General features: G+C 47.1%; 1 protein-coding gene across 1 annotated transcript in view; it reads right to left on the bottom strand.

The window, feature by feature from the left end:
- Window positions 1–14,975: 14,975 nt before the first annotated feature.
- Gtf2f2 (general transcription factor IIF subunit 2) overlaps window positions 14,976–21,000 on the bottom strand; it is a 122,948-nt gene continuing 116,923 nt past the window's right edge. The window contains exon 8 of the mRNA XM_048421874.3: window positions 14,976–15,708. Coding sequence (XP_048277831.1) covers window positions 15,589–15,708 — 120 coding nt within the window. The 3' untranslated portion in view covers window positions 14,976–15,588. The remainder of the gene's footprint in view (window positions 15,709–21,000) is intronic.

The following is a 21,000-nucleotide window of genomic DNA, read 5'->3' on the forward strand; positions in this document are numbered from 1 at the left end:
AAACTAAGGAGGAAAAAAACTCTTAGGACATAAATTTTTAAAAGGCAAAGGAGAAAATGGAAAGGGATTGATGAAGCCAGTCCTGACCAATGGTAGCTCCGAAGTGTCCCAGGGATGGGGTGGGCGAGCGTGAGGCCCAGGGCTTTATGCAGCGAGCCATTGCTCCGCCCCCTTTTTATCTGCCATTACAGAGCGAGGGTGCGGATGTGCTGTGACTTCTCTCAGCGTTCTCCTGCAGACCAACACTGGAGTGTTTCCAGGCTCTGTGTTGGTCGTGTTCTGCTTCGCCTTCTACAAAGCTGCAGTGACCAGTCCCGCAGGGATTTTCCTGTGCTGTTGCTTGTGCCCCTTTTAGAAGAGCACACTGGCTGTGAAGAGTAGATAGTGTAAGACTCAGCTGGGATGGCTGTGAAGAGTAGATAGTGTAAGACTCAGCCGGGATAAGCTAAATAGCATCAGACCACCCGACCAACCACATCACCACCTGCCAGTGTAGGACTCAGTCATGGATTTGTTTAACGAAGGCCTGAGTCTCAGTAGTTCACTCTGAAGTCATACCTGGTTGCAGGAGGAACCACAAACTGAGACTACCCAGGCACCACCCAGGAACAGACCATCCAAAGGAAATTCCTAATGTTCCAACTATTGTAGATAGGATCACCTGCCAGCACACACTCATCAGGACACCCCTAGACAAACATTAGCTAATTAGGGGTCCTGAACCTTAGAAATCCCTCACCCCCATTTTTTTCTACTATAAAACCCAACTCTAATTGAGCTCGGGGCTCTCTGGTTATTCCAGTACATTGGACACACAGAGAGACCGAGTTTGCAAACTTGTATAAAATAAAGGCTCTTTGTTTTTACATATGGGACTTAGTCTCCTTGTTGGTTTTTAGGGGACATGAATCTGGGCATGTAGAGTGAAATGGTATCTTGATTCTACTAGGTTTTTCAGGAGCTAGATCATTAACAGTTCACAAGCTGCTGTGAAATTCTGGGAGAAACTGGCTTCCTTCCTTCCTTCCTTCCTTCCTTCCTTCCTTCCTTCCTTCCTTCCTTCCTTCCTTTCTTCCTTCCTTCCCTCCCTCCCTCCCTCCCTCTCCCCCCTCTCTCCCTCTCCCCCCTCTCTTTCTTTCTTCCTTCCTTCCTTCCTTCCTTCCTTCCTTCCTTCCTTCCTTCCTTCCTTTTCTTTCTTTCTTTCTTTCTTTCTTTCTTTCTTTCTTTCTTTCTTTCTTTCTTTCTTTCTTTCTTTCTTTCTTGTTTTCAGGGACAGGGTTTCTCTGTGTAGTCCTGGCTGTCCTGGAACACGTTCTGCAGACCAGTGTGGGCTTGAACTTAGAGATCCACCTGCCTTTGCCTCCTGAGTTCTGGGGTTAAAGATGTTAACCACCACTGCCTGTCCTGCATTTCTATTTTTTTTTAAAAAAAATGTTTATTTTTACTACAGTTTGTGTGTATGGGATAATGTGTGCACAAAGTGAGTTCAGGAGCCTACACAGGCTAGAGGATGTAACAGTCTATCCTGTCCCTTTAAGACACAAGCCCTGCTCACTCCCTCCCCAGCCCGACCAGGCAAGTGGATCTTCCTTCCACTTCCAGCCTGAACTCCTTTCTTTCTGTCTCTCTGTCTCTCTCCTGAAGAGGTAGCTTCTCTTCCCCCCCCCCATTTCTTTCTCTCTCTCTCCTCGTGGGACCAGCTGCCCTACCACCCTGCCGACCCACCGAGATCTCTCACCCACTGCCTCCCACCTACCTGGGACCCACAGAGGCCTCAGGTGGTGGGACCTGGCTGCCCCTAGTGGCCCACTGCTGCCCCTCAGGGAACGGCACCATTTTATCTAAAACATTACAGAGGGGGGTGTCAAGAACTCTGGGTTTGGAGTTACACATCAAAGACAGCCATTAGCTACCACTTAGGTGCTGGGAACTGAACCTAGGTTTTCTGGAAGAGCAACCAGTGCTCTTAACCACTGAGCCTTGTCTCCTGCCCCACCAAGGTTAATCCGTATGACAAGATGTAGTGGATGATTTTTGCTGCCTTTACTATACATCTCCTGGTTTCTTACAATGAGCGTCACTACGGTTTGGATATGTTCTCCCATTCATATTCCAACTTGACTCCCAGGCTAGTGCCTGGAAGGAGTGGGGCCCTTGGGAAGTGATGGTTAGAAGGACAGAGGGCTGAAAGGAACCAGTTTAGACTGCTTCTGACCTCCTAGTCTGGTGCCAGGTGAGGGCACTAGCAAGGTGCCATCTTGAGGAGACTGAAGTCCTTGCCAGGCATCCACTCTGCTGGTAGCTTGATCTTGCACATCAAGCTTCCAATACTGAGATGCACATTTCTGTTATTCACAAATTACTGGGCATTAGGTACTTTGTTACAGAAATTAAAAAAAAGGATTAAAATAGATTCACATCCGCTCCTTCTTCCTTTGAGACAGGGTCCCCCGTAACCTGGCCTGACCTTGATCCCTCTTTACAGCGGATGACTGGACTGACTCTCCTCCTCCCAAGTGCTATGATTGCAGGCATGGACCATCACATTTTAAGTAGCACTCAAGATCAAATACAGGAATTCTTACGTTAGGCAAGCACTCTACCAACATCCCAGTCTTGCTATTTAGCCCAGGCTGGCCTTAAATTCATATATCTTCTGATTCAGCTTTCTGAGATGCTGACATTAAAGGCTTACAATTTCAAACCGTTTTCTATGGCATTTTAATGCATGAATCATTGTATATTGCTTTATTTGCCCATTGCTGTCCTCCCTCACCCCTAACTCTCTCCTCTCAGTAGTTCCTCCACCCAAAACCACCGCTTCCACTTTCAAGATATGTGTTCTTTTTCCCCTTTGAGACAAAGTCTCAAAGTCTTTCTACATAGTCTCTCTACAAGTCCTGGCTGTCCTGGAATTTGCTCTGTAGACCAGGCTGGCCTCGAACTCACAGAGAAACCCTGTCTCAAAAAAAAAAAAAAACCCAAAGAAAAAAGTTTTTAAAACTTATTTTTGTGTATGAGTGTCTTCCTATATGTATGTATGTGCACAACAGACATGCCTGGTGCCCTGGAGCATGAGATTCCCTGCAACTGGAGTTACAGATGGTTATGAACTGCCATGTGTTCCCTGGGAACTGAACCCAGGTTCTCTACAAGAACAACCAGTGCTCTTAACCACTGAGCCATTTTTCCAGCCCCAGCGCTGTCTATTTTCTAAAAAACAAATTGTAGTTTAATTTTTAAATTGTTTTTATTGAGCTGTATATTTTTCTCTACCCCTTTTTCTTCCTCCCCCTTCTACCCTCACCCATGATCCCCATGCTCCCAATTTACTCAGGAAATCTCGTCTTTCTAATTCTCATGTAGATTAGATCCATGTATGTCTCTCTGCATTTTTATTTCTTAGTGTGTGTGTGTGTGTGTGTGTGTATGTGTGTGTGCGCGCGGGTGCTCTCGGAGGCCAGAAGACAGTGTTAGAACTCCTAGAGGCAGAGTTCAGGCAGATGTGAGCGGGTGGTGGGAACCCAGCTGTGCTCCTCTGGAAGCTCTCAACCGATGCTCTCAACTGATGAGCCATCTCTCCGGCCTTATAATCTTAATTTTTGAGACTCGTTATGGCTTGCATTATTTATATATGATGAACTGAAGTAGTGAGATTAGGAGTTAGGTTTACAATAATCATGAAACTGGTTATTTCTGACCCAATTTCTTTGGGTTCTTCTTATTTGCTTTAAATGGGGCCTGACCTATTTTGAGCTGGTTTTGGCTGGTCTAGTATACCCTCTTTCCCTCCCCTTTGTAATCTAGGATGCTCTCTTGACCCAGCAAGTCTCCCTGAAGTCAAGTGAGAAGCAGTGTCAGGTGCCAGAGACCCACACGAAGCTGCTGTGGGCCAGGCGGACACAACTTCCAGTGTCCTTAGGAAGGCAGCCCCAAGCTACCCAGCTACCCAGTTTTGCTCGGCTGCATGACACTATTGTTGTACCATCCAAGATCGAGGTCAGTGTACATGGTTTAGCGCTCAAGCTAGGGTAGCTATTCAACCCAATTTAAATTGGCAAGTCAGTCTTCATGAGCTGTGGCATTAACCACCCTCATCCAAGCCCAAAAGTAGATCCTGTGTAGGTGTAGCCTCTACTTAAAAAAAAAAGAGAAAAAGAACCAAAAAACAAAAAGCAGAGCTGTGCAGTCATTTTAGCTGAGGACGGAAGACAACCAAGAGCTGTTTCCAAAGTAAACTTTCTTCATCTTCAAAAAGAACAGGTGACGGAGTCGCGCAGGTGTATGGACAACTGACCGATGGAGCCAATGTCTAGGGAGCCCAGGAAATCAATGCTGGAGTTCTCTCCCCAAAGGCGATGGTGCTAGGAGGGGCTTTGGAAAATGAAGGTGGGGTTGCAGCCTCAGGATCAGGATTAGCGCCCCTCGTGACTGACTCCAGCTTTCTGGCCTTCCTTCCACCCAGGAATGCTAGCAAGCGCTCAGGCTGCAGATCGGAAGACCGCCACCAGCGCTCTGGCCATGGACTTCAGGCCTCCATTGGAAATGACATCCATTTACTTATATATTTATGTGTGTGTGCACGTGTGCATGCATGCCATGGCGCGTGTGTGCAGGTCAGATGACAAACTTTCGGGAGTTGGCCCTCTCCTTCCAGCATATGGGACCCTGAGATGGAATTCAAGTTTGCAGGCTTGGTGGTAAATGCCTTTACCTGACAAGCCATGCCACAAGACCAGATTTCTGTTGCTTAATAGGCACTCATTTTATGGTGCTTTTTTTTTTTTTTTTTTTTTAAATAAATGCTGCCGGGCAGTGGTGGCAAAAGCCTTTAATCCCAGCACTCGGAGGCAGAGGCAAGCGGATCTTTGTGAGTTCGAGGCCAGCCTGGTCTACAAGAGCTAGCTCCAGGACAGGCTCCAAAGCTACAGAGAAACCTTGTCTCGAAAAATCAAAAATAACTAAATAACTAAATAAATAAATGAATGCTGAGTGGACCAGGATACCAGTTGTTGCAGTAAAACAGAATGTCCCCAGTTCCTTGTAGGTCTCCCCTTGTTTGCTATGGACACTAAGGTGCATACTTGGCAAGGACCTGGCATCAAACACCCTTCTATTTTTTTAAAATGACATTTTATGTGTGCGTATGTTCATACCCGAGCCATGGCACATAAGTGAAGGCCACAGAACAACCTGTGGAGCTGGTTCTTTCTCTCCGCCGTGTGGGTCCTGAGGTTCACACTCAGGTCATCAGGCAAGCACCTTTACCCACTGAGCCATCTGACTGGCCCCGTCCTCTACCTTTTAACGGATGGATTCGTGTGTGCACGGGTCTGGCCTTGCCCTCTCGGGAGTGAGACGAGGCCGCATCACCTCTCCCAGTGCTCTCGACTCCTCAGAGATCGATAACAGACCTTGGAGGTTGAGCAGATTGGAGTAGATGCAGTCAGAGAAGGGACCGTGAGATCCGTAACCTGACTGACTGAAGAGACATACATGGGGGAAACACTCCATTTTTTCTTCCACGGGAGGGAAATTACCTCCAGGACAGCTACAATCTGGGAAAGTAACAGTCAAGAGGTGGGAACTGCAGGGCTGGCTAGAAGAAACTGATAGGATGTGTTTGGTGGCGCTGGTGGCGCTGGTGGCATTGGGTGTAGGGCAGGGGGACCCAATCACAGAGGTACCTGAACTCACAGGGCTCTCAAATAGGGAGCTGGGGCTTTAAATCTTTTGAGTATTTTATGCCAGTACCGGGTTTCCTTGGTCTTGCTTTGTCATCTGTGAGTGGATTTTCAGCCATTTCCCGTGAAATGACCGAACGTGAACACGAACGGCAGGTTACCTAGCTCGGGAAGCAGCTTCCACACCGGACGTTTCCTGGCTGTACACTCCGTGGCAGGCACCAAGTCAAGCCTCTCACATCCTCCTCTCCCCTTCTGGCGCTGTTGCGAACAGGCTCGACTCAATGTTTTGATGTTAGGGGGGTGTGAAAATGCTTCACACTCTGCAGAAACTGTACTGAGTTTTGGCTTTGGATCTGTTCCCTGGCCAGGGACGCGCCATTTGGTATGGAATGGCAGCATCCAGGCAGCCACCCCAGCAGGAGGGAAACGCCACGCTTTAGTCAACACTGTTGCTAGGCCGGGCTGAATTAAAGCTCTTTCCAAACTGTGACAAGCTTATCAGGATGCAACTTCTTGGTGAAACCCTGGAACACTTGTCTCCTTTCTTTCTTTTCTTGTTGGCTTTGGTTTGGTTTTTCGAGACAGGGTTTCTCTGTATAGTCTTGGCTGTCCTGGAACTCACTCTGTAGACAAGGCTGGCCTCGAACTCAGAGACCCATCTGCTTCTGCCTCCCTAACGCTGGACCAAAGGTGTGGTGTCCTTTCTTTCATCAGTCAAGGGAGACTCGCTAAGCTGCCAAGGTTCGCACTGTCAGCGTGGGTTCCTGCTTGAGTTCCTAGGGACGTGGGGTCGTGGAAATGCCACTGAGCTTCTCCACGAAAGCCTTGAGCTGTCCACAACCATAAAAGCCTCCACCAACCGACACTTAGCAGTCTAGTTGACGATGGACAACAAACTCAGCTATGTTGAGTCTTGATGGAGATCAGCAGTAACTGCGGGACCTTGTGAGAATGTGGAGGTGGGGGCTCCTCCCGAGGGGTAGGTCTCAGTAGGGAGTAGGAGCCTGCATTTGTCCTCATCTCCCATCAGTATTCCAGTGACCTGGTTGTATCAGAGAATCCTGGGACTGACAGGGTCCGTTGGAACCAGGAATATGAGGCCTGTACACCACTAAAAAGACATGTGCCCTGTCTTTTCCCGATCCTGTGTGTGCAGAATGAGACAGAAAGGGCTGTCACATCTCTGACATGCCGACAATGCTTTATTAGCACACACTACCAGTGTGTGAGTACAAGGGTCACCTGCCAGGGTCAGGAACTTCTTAATTGTATCTAACAGCTGTGTTACTGGTGGGTAACTGCTGTTCCAATGGAAATTTAGGTCCTTTTTTTTCTTTTTTTCTTTTTGTCTTGAGACAGGGTTTCCGTGTAGCCCTAGCTATCCTAGAACTTGCTCTGCAGATGAGGCTGACCTCAAACTCAGAGATTTGCTTAACGGCATGCAAAACCACTGCCTGGTGCAATTTACTATTTTTGGCTGTTGGGACATAGCCCACGTAGCCCAGACTGGCCTCAGTCATGCAATTCTCTTGCCTTCACCCTCCTGAGGGCTGGGACTACAGGCCTACACCATCAGGCTTGGCTCCTTTCCTCATTCCACATCAAGCCGTCAAGTCCTTCCAGGCTGTGTGTCCTCTTCTCCTCACGAAGGCACCACGGGAATTCCGGCACCGGAACGGCCGTTTCTTCCTAAGTCCACCGTTCTCGCTAGTGACTCTTCCTCAGCATTCTCTTCCACTGCACAGCTCAGGCCTCGGAACCACTGAGCTGGACGATCTGGAGGGGGGAACTCAGAACAAGGGGCAGCTGGCTAGGCTGAAAGTCATGGAAGCTGGAATGTGATTGGAATATGTGAAGGCCTGATTTAAGCATAAAGAAAAAAAAAACAGAAAAAACAAGTAGGAGCTGGAGAGATGGTAGGGCGGTTAGGAGCACTTGCTGCTCTTCCAGAGGACCCGAGTTCATTCCCATCACTCACACCGGCTGTTAACTCCGGTTCCAGGTGCTCCGACACCATCTTCCGGCACCTATGGGTGCTGACTGCGTATAAGTGGCACACATACATATATGCTGGCAAAATCCCCACATACAAAATAAAATACTACAAGAAAAAATTGGGGCCCTGGGATTTCAGAGTTCTGCAGTCGACAAGTCTTGTGTCCTCAGGGAAACCTACCTTCAGAGAGCAGTGGAGGGGGGCAGGGGGAGCAGAATACCTGCAGAAGTAGGCAACAGCAAAGGCCACGTGGCCCGAGGGGGTGGCTGGTCCCCAGGACAGGGTCTCACGATGTCGCTCTGAGTGCTGGGGTTAAATCGTGCACCACCACATCCAGCTTCTGAGATGAATACCTGTAAGCCCACTGTTCAACAAACAAAACTTGGAGGATCCTTGAGTCGGATGGGACCAAGAAGCCACTGTGTGATGGAGACAAACAAGTGGGGGCACACGTGAAATGATGCAGAAGCAGGAGGGGCAAGCGATGCTGCAGAGCCGCGTGGGGAGCGGCCATTCCCTAGAACTCACGTGCCTGTCCGGTTCCGGCTTTCTGATCTCAGCGGGATGCAGATATGTGAAACTCTCCCTGTGTGTTAGAGCCGGGCCTTGACCATGTGCAGTCTTTGGTCGAGAGCACACAGCAAAGCCTTCTGCAGGTCAGGTTTGAACCAGTTATAAAATGAAGAGGACATTAGAAACTAACTTCATTAATGTCCCTGAGGTGACTAAGAATGACCCCACAGGTGCATGTATTTGAATGCTTGGTCGCCAGGGAGTGGAACTAACTATGAAAATGGTTGGAAGATGTGGCCTTGCTGGAGGAAGTGTGCCACTCGGGGTGGGCTTTGAGATCTCAAAAGCCCATGCTAGGCCCAGTTCTCTCTCAGCTGGCAGACGTACCGGAATGTAGCTCATGGCACAATGGGCTTTGCCATGCTTCTGCAGTGATAACCAATTAAACCTCTCAAACTGTAAGCCAGTCCCCACCTAAATGCTTTCGCTGTCTTGGTCATGGTGTCTCTTCAGAGCAGCAGGACAGTAACTAAGACACTCTCCAGAGAACGAAGGTAACCTTTGATCAGCCTCCACCTAACTGCTTCCCTCAGGCTGGAGCCTCTCCATCTTCTGTGACTGGCAACGGTGACACACGAAACATTGGGTACAGATATCCATCTGTTTGCTTGGAGCCCGTGAAACACTGGCTGTGATGTCCTGGCTTCGTTTCTGGTGTACACGATACCCTAACCTTGATCAACATATGTGCATTCCCTCAGGAGGATCCAGCCAAAGCTGACTGAAAGGAGCCATTTGAACTCTTATTTCATGCGACCCTGAGGACGGGAATGCAGACCAGTGGTAGAGTGCACGCTTGGCGTGTGCGAAGTCCACGGTTCAATTCCACAAACTCCCACCCATAGTTCTGAAGGTTGAGGCAGGAGTTTGACATGGGCGCGGGAGTTCAGGGCTACCTGGGCACTACAGCAAGACAGTCTCAAAGAGCAAACAAAACTATCACGGTTTGCTTTGCTATCCCCGCCCGGTCGACTCCCTGGCGCCCAACGGCAACACAAGCATGTGCAACTTGAACTCACACGTAGGAGTGTTTCATTTCAACTTATTAAGCTTGCGAGCTAAGGCTTGCTCGACTTTCCGACGGATCTGTGTAGGTGTTTTAACAGAATGTGATCGCAGAGCTGGCTGTTTGACGCTGTTAAGGTTCCACCTGCCAACGCTGTCTGAGAGTGCTGAAGCTTTCCTTTCGAACAGCATAGAAAGCCCGGTGAGTAATAACTCTTTCCCTCCCTCCTCCCTCCCTTCCTCCACGGCTACACCGCAACAGATACACCTCTTACAGCCGCTCTGCGGCCTTTCTGTCCATCAACAGCCATTCCATTTTCTGGCAGTGGAGAAGTCTTTGCTGGCAAAACAAACCCCTTACAGCAGAGATGTATTGGCCCTGCCATCTCAGGTTCCACAGGACAGAAACAGGAGTGGGAATCCTGTGGGCAGGCAATAGTCAAAGCTTTGACTGGAGTTCGAGCCTTAGTCTTCCAGCTCCATGACCAACACACTGCTGACCTTCACAGTCCCACCCCAACCCCTTTAGAAACAGATCTCATTATGTAGCCTGGGCTAGCCTGAAACATGCTATGTAGACCAAGCTGGCATCTAAATTGGTGATCCACCTGTTTCTGCATCCTGAGGACTGTGGTTAAAGGCATGCATCATCAGGCAAGACATTATTTTACTGTCTGTTGCTTATATACACCCCTTTCCCTTATCCCACACTCCACTGTCTCAGTGTTCTGAGCCTCCCTCTAACTCTACTCCAGTGTCCGTGTCCTCAGTCTGTGTCTACTCCAGTGTCCGTGTCCTCAGTCTGTGTCTACTCCAGTGTCCGTGTCCTCAGTCTCTCTATTCCAGCTGCTTCCTGTTTACTTGGGATTATTTTTTTCAAATACCTGGCAAATCAAGGCAGAGCTGGGGTTCTCCTGGTTTGACCAAAGCAGCACATAAATGCTTCACTCCACTGTGGGCCTTTTGTGACTGTTCTTTAAATGGACTTAATACTATGCCCAGGCATGGTCTTCCCTTTAGAAAGGGTAGAATTTATCAATATTAACCCTAGGAAAATATACCAGGGCAACAGGCAAACCAGTGCAGAGCGGTAACATTGTAGAGACTCTACTTGTTGGGCCGTTTGTGTGAAGCTCAAAACACACGTGTGAAACTTCCTGAAAGTCCAGGGAATCACGCCTATCCTCTTCCCCTATCCTCTGGAGGGTCTTGTTTTTTGGCAGGATTTGAGATATCCTGTAAGTCCAGGTAGGGAGAAATGGAACCCCATGCATTTCTAGGACTAGCCTTAATCTAACTTTTAGAGTCACAGTCTCCCTTTGAGATTGGACACACACATACATACACACAATAAATACAGTTTCAAGGCACAGACTCTGATGTGGGATTCCCCTCTATATGCTGTGAATACCATTGGTTAATAAAGAAACTGGGTTGGCCTGATAGGGTAGAGTAGAGCTAGGCAGGGAAAACTAAACTGAATGCTGGGAGAAAGAAGACAGAGTCAGAGAGAAGCCATGTAACCCTGCCAGACACAGACACCAGAACTTTACCTGGTAAGCCACAGCACTGTGATGAAACAGATTACTAGAAATGGTTTAAATTAAGATATAAGAGTTAGCCAATAAGAAGCTAGAGCTAATGGGCCAAGCAGAGTTTTAAATAATACAGTTTCTGTGTGATTATTTCGGTTTGAGCCGCCGGGTGGCCCGGAAACAAACAAACATCCTCCTACAAGACTCAGCGAGAGAAGCACCCTCTTTTGCTCTCTGTTTCTGTCTCCCCGACAGGTAGTACTAAAAATTAGGTATGTTTCCCTTGGCATTTTCTTATGTGTTCACAAACATCTAAGCTCACATAAAAATAGCTAGTTTTATTTTTATTACCATAACCAGCATCTTACAAAAAGTGTTTTTTAAAAGTTTATCCTGTTTACATTATGCAGAATTTCAATCACCCACAATTCACATTTGTTAAATTTTCCTATTTACTTATTTTACATGTATGAGTGTTTTGCCTTTTTGCTTATACATGTCTGGTGGTCAGAAGGCATCACATCAGGTCCTCTGGAATTGGGGTTATGGTTAGGTGTTGTGAACCAAACCTGGGTCCTCTGTAAGAGCAACAAGTGCTCCTAACCTTTGAGCCATCTCTCTAGCCCTTAACATAGTTCTATTTAAAACTGAAATTCTGTCAGTTCAAAACAATATACCACATTCTTTAAACTGCTACAGACAGTCCATTACATAAACCACTTTTAACCTTCTGTGTTAATGGACGTTTTTTCCAGTTTTCACTTGATTTAATTTTGAAAAAGTCAGTTGGTGTGGGACAATAGTCTGTATTTTGTCAATTATATTTTAAATAAATGCTGATTGGCCAGTGGTCAGGCAGGAAGTATAGATGGGACAACCAGACAGGAAGTAGAGGCGGGTCAATGAGAACAGGCGAATTCTGGGAAGGAAGCAGATTCTTAAATCCTGTCCCAGCCGTAGAAGCAGCAAGATGTGACTTCCCTGCTGAATAATGTACTGAGCCATGTGGCTAACACAGATAAGAATAATGGGCTTATATAAGTTTTAAGAGTTAATAAGCCTGAGATACTAGGCCAATCAATTTATAACTACTGTAGACCTCTGTGTGATTTCTTTGGGACTTAATGACTGTGAGAACTGGGCAGGACAGAAAACTCAGTCAACAGTCAGTTTGACTAGGGCCTTGTGGTACAGGCCTACAACCCTAGCTAGCCAGGAAGCCATGATGAGAGGATCCAAAGCTCCAGGTCTGTCTGGGATACTGAGTGCACTGTGGAGAGCATGACTAGTGTGCACAGGCCGGGGCTAACTCCCTAGTCTCTCTCTTTCTTACATACATTAAGTAAGGTAGGTCAAAGCCATGTTTCTCCTTCCCTTTAAAACTATCTGTTGGTGGGGTCTTGCTATGTGGCTTGGGCTGGAAGTGCAGTCCTTTTGCCTCAGTTTACCCTCAGTGGGGATTACAGGCATAAGTCATCACAGTTGACAAGGCTTCTCTGTAGTAAGGCACCTTTTAAACACACAGATCAAATTTTTATACACATCATATAATCACAGAGGCAATCAGCATTTTCATTGCCCAAAGTTCCTTGTCTTCCCAGTAAGCACCCAGGGTACTCCATACAAACACTGGCCTTCTCTTTCCTCCTGTTCTGCCCTTGCAGATGATAGATGGAGGCCCACAGTGGGTGGTCACATCAAATGCAGCAGAGACCTCTGCAGCTGCAGTTTTTCATCTTCCCTCTGGGAAGAGACCCACCACATGACTGTACCGCAGTCTGATCTACTGTCTGGTGCAGAGCTGAGTGGCTTCCAGGGTTTGGTGACTGAAAGTAAACCTACAGGTTTCTAAACACACGCATCTTCACCTCCTAGTAGCAGGACTGCAGGGTTGCCGTGTTCATCTGTTAGAAGCTTCCAAATTCTTTTCAAGAGCCGCATCCTGAGGACCAGGGACAGTGTCTGAGAGTCCTGGCTACTCTCCTTGTTCACTAGCACCCGGGGTTCCACAGCGAGGTTTTAACCTATCCAGCAGGCATGTGGCATGTTTTTTTTTTTTGGGGGGGGGGTGTCTTAATTTTGTTGCGCAGCTTTTCATGTGCTACTGACCCAATCCTTCAAGAAATGCATGTTTACTGCTATTGCCCATTTTAAACTATGTAGTTTGTTATTGAATCTGAGCGGTCTTTTTGTAGTTTTGATGCCAATGTTTTTGTATGACGAACACTGTAAAACACACAACTGAAAGGGCCCACCTTTAACATCACTGTGCAAAGAGACAGTACTGACTTTCGAAATTCAGGCCACAGTGCTGTCTCTTTGTAGGTCCACACCTGGGTGAGGGCTTACTGATGTCACAGCTGTGTCCTGGGGATGGCATCACTGGTGGTCTAGAACCTGTATGGTGGTCTGTTGCCGGTCCGTCTTGTGTGTCCTCCTGGAACACACCTTTGCTCTTCCCAGCCGCTTAACAAGGGCTGCCCGACAGCGCGGGAAGGAAGGGCACTGTTCCTGTTTCCCAGCTGTCGTGTTCCCGACTCTGCTCCCTCTGGGGCTGAGCTGTCTGTGGAAAGTTCTCCTACCCCAGAGTACTCATGGAGGTCAAGTTAGGCTTCTGAACATCCCACTGACTGAATAACAGGCTGTGGCTGGTACAAAACAACTGAAATGGTAGCCAGAGATGAGACGGGGAAGACCCTGCTGTCCAGTGTAATTTCCAACTCGGTCTTCTATTCATGAGCTCGTGGCACTACCAACACCTGCAAAAGCAGACCGAGCTGAGGAGGGCAGCCTCGTGTTTCAGGGAAGAAGCACAGAGCAAAACCAGCACCTTCTGTGGGAGGCACAGACTGTAAAACCTACCCAGCACACCAAGTTCTGCAGTTACCATGCCATCTCTATGGGCTTCTGGACTACCAGAAGTGGGCGGAGTGCAAGTTGGCATGGATGTGACCAATGGATACAGGCATGAAGGTTTTCAAACAGTAGAGACAGGGCAGAACACATTGGCTTCTGCATCAGAACAAGGCAGGCAAGACAGCTGAGGGTGGGTGGGCAGCAAGATGACCTTCCTTAGCAGGCTTGTGTCTGACAGTGCAGAGGACAAAGACAACGCTTTTCTTAGGACAGCGGCACCAACCTCAGCATTCTGGCCATATGCCACTAAAAGCGAATAATGTATGTTCCTTCTCTCTTTTCTTCCCTCCTCCTCCTCTTTTGTTTTTTGAACCCACAGAGATTTATCCGCCTGCCTCTGCCTCCTGAGTGCTGGGATTAAAGGCATGCGCCACCACCTCCAGCTAAGTTCCTTCTTTTAATAAATTAGTTTCTTGCTCTAATCATTCTTCTAGTCCCAGCATTTGTACGGCTTGGCTGCAGCCATCCAGAGTGAAGGATAAAAAGCACACATGTGCTAGGTGACTTTTCCGGGTGTTTACTTTGCTGGTTTGCAGGTGTGACTTTGAGTTGCGTCAACACATGGCATTCTGTCCAGATGGATTGCTCCATCCACAAAGATGACGAGAGCAGGGCATTTGCTGCTGTAGGAGATGGTGCCAGCCCTTCCTGCCTCAGCTGCTCCACCCTCCGGCCCCATCTGCTGGCAATGGAATATGAAAGCCAAGGGTCAGCCCTTGTCTGCAGAATGGGAAGTAAAATTCTCAGGCCAGAGCCAGGCTCCGAGGAGCTTCTATCTGATTAGAGAAATTTATCTTGAAACAGAAGGGTATTTAATGTTCAATTATTATTAAGAGATTTAAATTTTTTTAAAAATTATTTTTATTTTATGTGCACTGGAACTCTTTGAGCTGGAGTTACAGACAGTTGTGAGCTGCCCTGTGGGTGCTGGAAATTGAACCTGGGTCCTCTGGAAGAGGAGCCAGTGCTGAGCCATCTCTCCAGCCTTAAAAAAAAATTCATTTATGTGTCTGTGAGAATGTATGTGTTGATGCCCGAGGATCATGGATCCTTTGGAGCTGGGGCTAAAGGCAGCTGCGAGCCACTCTAAGTGAGTCCTGGGAACCAAACTCCCGTCCTCTGCAAGATCAGTGTGTGCCCATCACCACTCTCAGCCCAGATTTTCTTATCTTAAAAGCAAACAAAAGGAACATTAACATCCAGTTTGACGGTTTCTCTCACCAATATCATAAGGGCAAAACAAGCCAGTGATAAAAGTTGCCATTAAGTACAAAGTGAACAGGTCCCTTTATTAATGTATGCTTGAAGGTGAACATTACTTCTGAGGAGACAAATTCCCTCTTCAGTTTCAGAAAAAGGAACTTGGATTCTATGGTCCTTTAACAGTTTCTGTAGTTGATTGCCCCCTCCCCCCCAACCCCAATCTTTTCTCCTTCCTTTTTGATCTTAGGTTAGGTTAGTTCCACAGAGATACAGATAATTTTCACTGAGGAAATAGCCTAGTTATTCTTGAAAAGTTAACCCTAAAACCAAAAGCAGTTTTAATTCCCAAACCCCTATCCATATCATGAAAACATTTTTCTTTTGTGGGGGAAGGACTTGCTGTGTATTCCAGCATCATCTTCCTGCCTCAGCCTCCTGGGTGTTGGACACATGCCATGTGCTAGCATGCCCAGCTGAATACTATAGTTAACACAAGTTTAGTCTATAAATAGCATCTTTCTCTTCAAAAAACACTTAATAAACGCTATGGACTCCCAGCTTCAACAGTTTATTGAGAGGAGTCGCAGGACTGTGGTCTCCGTGTTGTCGCTGCAGGCGGTCAGCACGTGGTGTGAGCCGCTGGCCTAGGGCAGCCTTCAGCTGTGCCAGCTGCTCACTCACTCTTCTCTTCCGCCTGGTAATGCCTGTATTCTGGCTTCAGCTCCCATGTGTTCTTGTGAATCCCTTTTACATTCTGAATGCCAATTTCTTTTAATATTTCTTTCAGGTATCCCTAAAAAACAAAAGGGGCCACAGAGGAGATCATCAAGGCAGAAAATAACACTTAAAATAAAACCCAAGTGGGGTTTCCTATGCAGAGATTCAACAGCTCTGTAAGGTACACACATGCACACAACCATGTGTATCGAAGGCCTGGGAGTACAGAATAAAGAAAATGAGCTAGAGGAAACACACTTTTGGTGATGACTTCCGTGGCTTAGGGGACTCAGTCCAGACCACACTCGGCAGTTTAGGAGCACACACACAAATGACCCACACTGTAGGGATGGGAAGTCATAGTCAGGAAGCAAGCAGATGACAAGCACCTAAAATTCCTACTTCTAAGATGGGTTTTCTTCTTTTAAAGACTGGATCTCATCATGCAGTCTTGACTGGTCCAGACCCCATATGTAAGCCAGACAGGTCTCAACTCCCAGAGTTCCATAAGTTTCCTGAGTGCTGGAATTAAAATTAAGAGCCACACCCATTCAGCTAAGATGGCTCTAAGTTCCAGAACTCTGAGTTCCAGAACACCCTTTCCTGTAGAATAAGGACAGATATTATCTGTGTGCTGCCTGAGCCCGCTGAAGCAGGGAGAGGAGACATACTGAAGCTATGAGGGCCCAGGCTCCTTATGCTCGGCTTGCACTATTTATATCTCTGAGAACTGCCTACCAAATGACTACCGGAGTCCCAGAAATTACGACTGTGCTAAGTGTACTACAAAACCCGGCCTGTTTGTCAAAGCCCACCGAAGCACCCACTATAAACTGACCAATACAAATTACAGTAGTTCCTAAGAAAAAGAAGTTAATTACTCACAAGTGATGTGTTCTGCTACAGAAAAACCAATCTCTAATGGTTGAGGGGCTCCTGCCTAGATAATATTTGCACTGTGTACAATACTACCCAAACCACACTGTGTATGGATCTTTAGCAAGCTCCAGTGTGTGTGTATGCCCAGCTAGCTTCAAACTCACAGAAACCCACCAATTTCTGCCTTCAGAGTACTGGGATTAAAGGTATATGCCACTCTGCCCCCTCCCCTTACAAACAGGGTCTGACTATATACCTGCAAATGCAGACCAGGCTGGCCCTAAACAGTTTCCGGAGTGTCACCACACCCAGACTTGTCTTTGTTTTTTGGGGCAAGGTCTCATTAAGTTGCTTAGGCTGACCTTCAAATCTCCCATCTTCCTTCCTGTTTCCCTGAGAGTGCTGGTTCTAGAGACATGTTCCACCATGACAGGCGAGAGAAGTCTGTCTTTGGCCCAGCCCCTAGCAGATTCGTTCAACTATTCAGAAGCTCCACCGTATCTGCTTTAAGGCTGCAGCTCTGGCACTCCAGGATCTTTGCGCCCTTGATAGCCTTTGTTCTCTGAACCTGCGGGACACTGCAGGTTACCAAATAGTCAAATTCCTACCCAGGCTGATTTGGAATAATGCAGCACAATCCATTAAGTCAGGGGTAGGCTGCCACTTAGAAATTTAACAGTGGGAAACTAGAGGTCATGAAGGTCCTCTGTCTCCTGGACAGCCTTCCCATCCCAGCAAACAGGCCCCAGCAGGTGGCAGCAATGAACCAAATGAGTCCTGGGTTCCCCAGGCGGCTTGCCTGCCTCCCACACCATCTATAGTTGGTTTTGCTAAAGGAATTGAGTGTGCATGAGTAAGCATAAAGGCTTGGGCATGCAGGTGATGTGCACGTCTGCCATCTGCTGTTTCAAATTATACTTGAAAAATGGGACACTGTTCATAGACTACTTTCTAATTAAACTGGATTCATAGATGGAGAAATGAAGGGTTAGGCACAAATGATCTCAGTTTAGGTGCCAAGAATGACTTCTTTGTAGGATTCCAGAGAACGGTTTATTGTGAGGCTGCTAAGATGCTGCTGTTGCACAAACAATGGCACAGTTGGAGATGCAGCACAGTGGGGCCGCACGCAAACAGCAAGCACCAGGAGCGTTTCAGCAGCGCAGAGGAAAGCAGCTCTTGACTTCAGGTTGTGCGCCTACTTATAACCTAGGCCAAGAAAATGGAAAACCAGGAAAAGGTCCAGCATGGAGTGGTAAGAATGTCTTCACAGGGATGGAGAGCTGGCCCAGCCGTGAGGCTCACAACCAAAAGGACAAAGTCTTCACTCTACAAACCGATTGTTTCTCACGTTGTCCCCCTTCACCTGGTAATGCAGTCGTACATGAACTTATTGTGACAATGAGGGGATGAGAGCACTGCCTACCGACCTGGTCAGTAACAAAACAGAATCAGAACCATGACAATGAACCAGGCTACAACTCTGCAGGGTGGTGCTTTCAGATCTCCTTCACCTTTAGGGTGTTTCAAATCACAAGACATTTTACTCCAACCAAACGAAAGGGCTTGGCAAGGGAATAGGCACAGCATTTGGCGAGGAAGTAGTAGCATCAGGGAAAACCATGTTCAGGAAAATCCCAAAGGGTGATGTGGCTGGAGATTCTAGCTAGTTATTATTGCTGTGACGAAACATGACCAAAGCAACTCAGGAAGGAAAGGGTTTATGTGACTTACCCTTTCACATCTTAGGCCATCACCGAAGGAAGTAAGGACAGAAATTCAGAAAGAGGCAGGAACCTGGAGGCAGGAGTCAATGCAGAGGCCATCGAGGGGTGCTGCTTACTCGCATGCTCCTCATAGCTGGCTCAGCAGCTCTCTTACAAAGCCCAGGAATGGCACCACCCACAATGGGCTGGGCCTTCCTACATTGGCTGTGGATCAATCTTTGTACACTGTAAATATATATCGCTCTCATTGTTAATAAAAAGCTGACTGGCCAATGTCTAGGCAGGATTTTGGGGGCAGAGAGAATGCTGAGATGAAGAAAGGTGGAGTCAGAGGAGTTGGGAGCCCAACAGAGGAAGTAGGATGTATAGAAAATGAGGTAAGTAACCATGAGCCAAACAAACATGGTAGAACTTAAGACAAAAAATATGGGTTAATTTAAGTTGTAAGAGCTAGTCAGAACAAGTTTAAACTATAGGCCGAGCATTTAGAATTAAATCTCTGTGTGTTTATCGGGGAGCTAGAGGTCATGACAAAAAACTCCACCTAAACACAACAAGCACTAATTAAGAAAATGCACTACAGCCGGATCTTACAGAGACTTTCTCAATTGAGGGTCCATCCTTTCAGAAGACTCCAGCTTCTACCAAGTTGATATAGAACTAGGCAGCACCACAAACAACGGTGAGGTATTTCAAAGATGTCTCCTGGCCTGCAAGTCTCTTCTCAGATTCCTTCAGGGGTACCCACTCTGACTAGCCTTCCTGCCTACTTGCCATTCTCTGGCTACATGCTTCTGAGTTCTCCATGCTAGGTACTTGCTCCTTGGAGTGCTTACCCCGTCCTTCATCTCAACTTTCATCCGTTACATTTAGGCTTCAATGCCGCTTCTGCAGAGCAATTTTCCTCAGCAGTCACCGCAACCCACAGAATTGCATTCCACACTGCCCATCCTTCCATGACAGGCCATCCCCTTTAAATTTCTCTAATAACCCAGTTTTGGGTCTCTGTGCTTAGACCGACTCCAGGGCTGTATTCTCTACATGTTTCCCTCATCTTTAACCATGTGCCAGGCCTCCATGTGCACCACAGACACCAGTGCAGTGCACTACTCAAGTCAGTAGGGTGCTTGAGCAATCGATTAGGCAGGAGAGTGACTAATCTGTGTGTGTGTGTGTGTGTGGTGTGCTAAGAAGGTCTGTAGAAATGAGCTCCATGAACTCCAATTCTTTTTAACTTCTACTTTTTGGAGTCTCACTTCTGGACTAGATGGTGACCAGCTGGAGAGAAACCTGAGTGAGCTGCACTACCTGAAGTTGAATGTGGCATTTGTTATGAAAAGCCATGCTGTAGTTGTGTGCAGGAAAACACACAGTATTGCTAGTGAGAAAGTGAACCAAGAGAGGTAATGTTAAAAGCTTTACACAACTGAAAATTGTTATAATCATGACTTTTGTTATCCATTCCAGCATTTATACCGCCACTGAAGTGGGACAGAACCTTAGCCTTCCTTGCAGACTGGGTCAGGTGGAGACGCGGCAATACAGGCAAGCACAGTGGGAGAGCGCTAGGAAGGGCTGCTGCTGCCCTGCCCATGTAGCTGTTAAGGTCTTTCAGGACAATGGGCTTTCTCTTTGTGGTGACTGACAAGTCAGAATCGACCAGCGGACTTCCAGACTTCCCTCAAACCTAGGACGAGGTGCAAGCAACTCATGGCTTCTTCTCTGTTTCCTGCCACCCCACTCTACCCAGGTCTTTCCTCCAGCTCTGCCAACCTCAGAGACCTGATCTGTATTTTATCTCATCAGACATTTCAGTGATAAGCATTATTTACATAATAATAAATCAGCTGACTTGATTAGGAGCAGCTCTGACAGGGAGCAGATTACAGCTACTAATGCTTTCCATAAGTAAATCATAGGTCCTGTGTGACTTCTAGTCACAAAGCTGGCCCCACAAGTTTAGATCAAGTGCCCAGTATGCAGATCTGTGTGCCGCAGGTGGCACATGTGAATTGTGTGTCTTCTAAGAGGGTGCCACAGGAGGAAGGGTGTCATAAACAGAATTTTCAGTGTGAGTAAGTGATGCTTTCAGAGATGTCAACAGAACAAAGGACTTACTGATGAGGTTGTTAGTGACTCCAAGGCACAGAACTGCTCATTAAGAAGCAAACTACACATTAGGAGTAAACAGTGAAGAAGGCAGCAGATGCTCCCGCTACTTCAGACAGAATAAACTGTGAGCAGGAGAAGGAAGGTGCTGCCGGGGCTCCTCTGGAGCATGGGCCTGCGTTTTTCTCCTTTCTCCTCACCAGCTGCTAAGCCACACTGTGTCTTCTCTGCATTCCCACTGGTTGTATTTCTCTCTTTTTCTCTTGAGCAGTTTACAGATGGGTAATAAAATGGCCAAAGGATAAAACCCAGCTTTATTTTACTTTAATTTTATTTAAACCTTGAAAAACCAGCTAACGATTGCATTAATATTTGTGTGCTAAAAACCGCCTTATTCGTCTGGCAGTGCGAATGCCTTATGGATCTGAAGGGCTCAGAGAGCTTGCTTTCTTTTCAATTTTAAAACAACGAACATCTCAGTATGGAGCTCTGGCTGTTTCATGCTGGCCTTAAAACTCACTGCCTGCCCTGCCTCCTGAATGCTGGGAGTAGAGGTGTGCACTACCACACCTGGGCTCTTTTAACTCTGGTAAAGACAGGTTTCAATGCTGGAATAGTTTACTTCTATATGGAATTGCTAAACCTGGGCTACT

The sequence above is a fragment of the Myodes glareolus genome, chromosome 12 (assembly GCF_982192425.1).
Source record: "Myodes glareolus chromosome 12, mMyoGla1.1, whole genome shotgun sequence".
NCBI lineage: Eukaryota > Metazoa > Chordata > Mammalia > Rodentia > Cricetidae > Myodes > Myodes glareolus.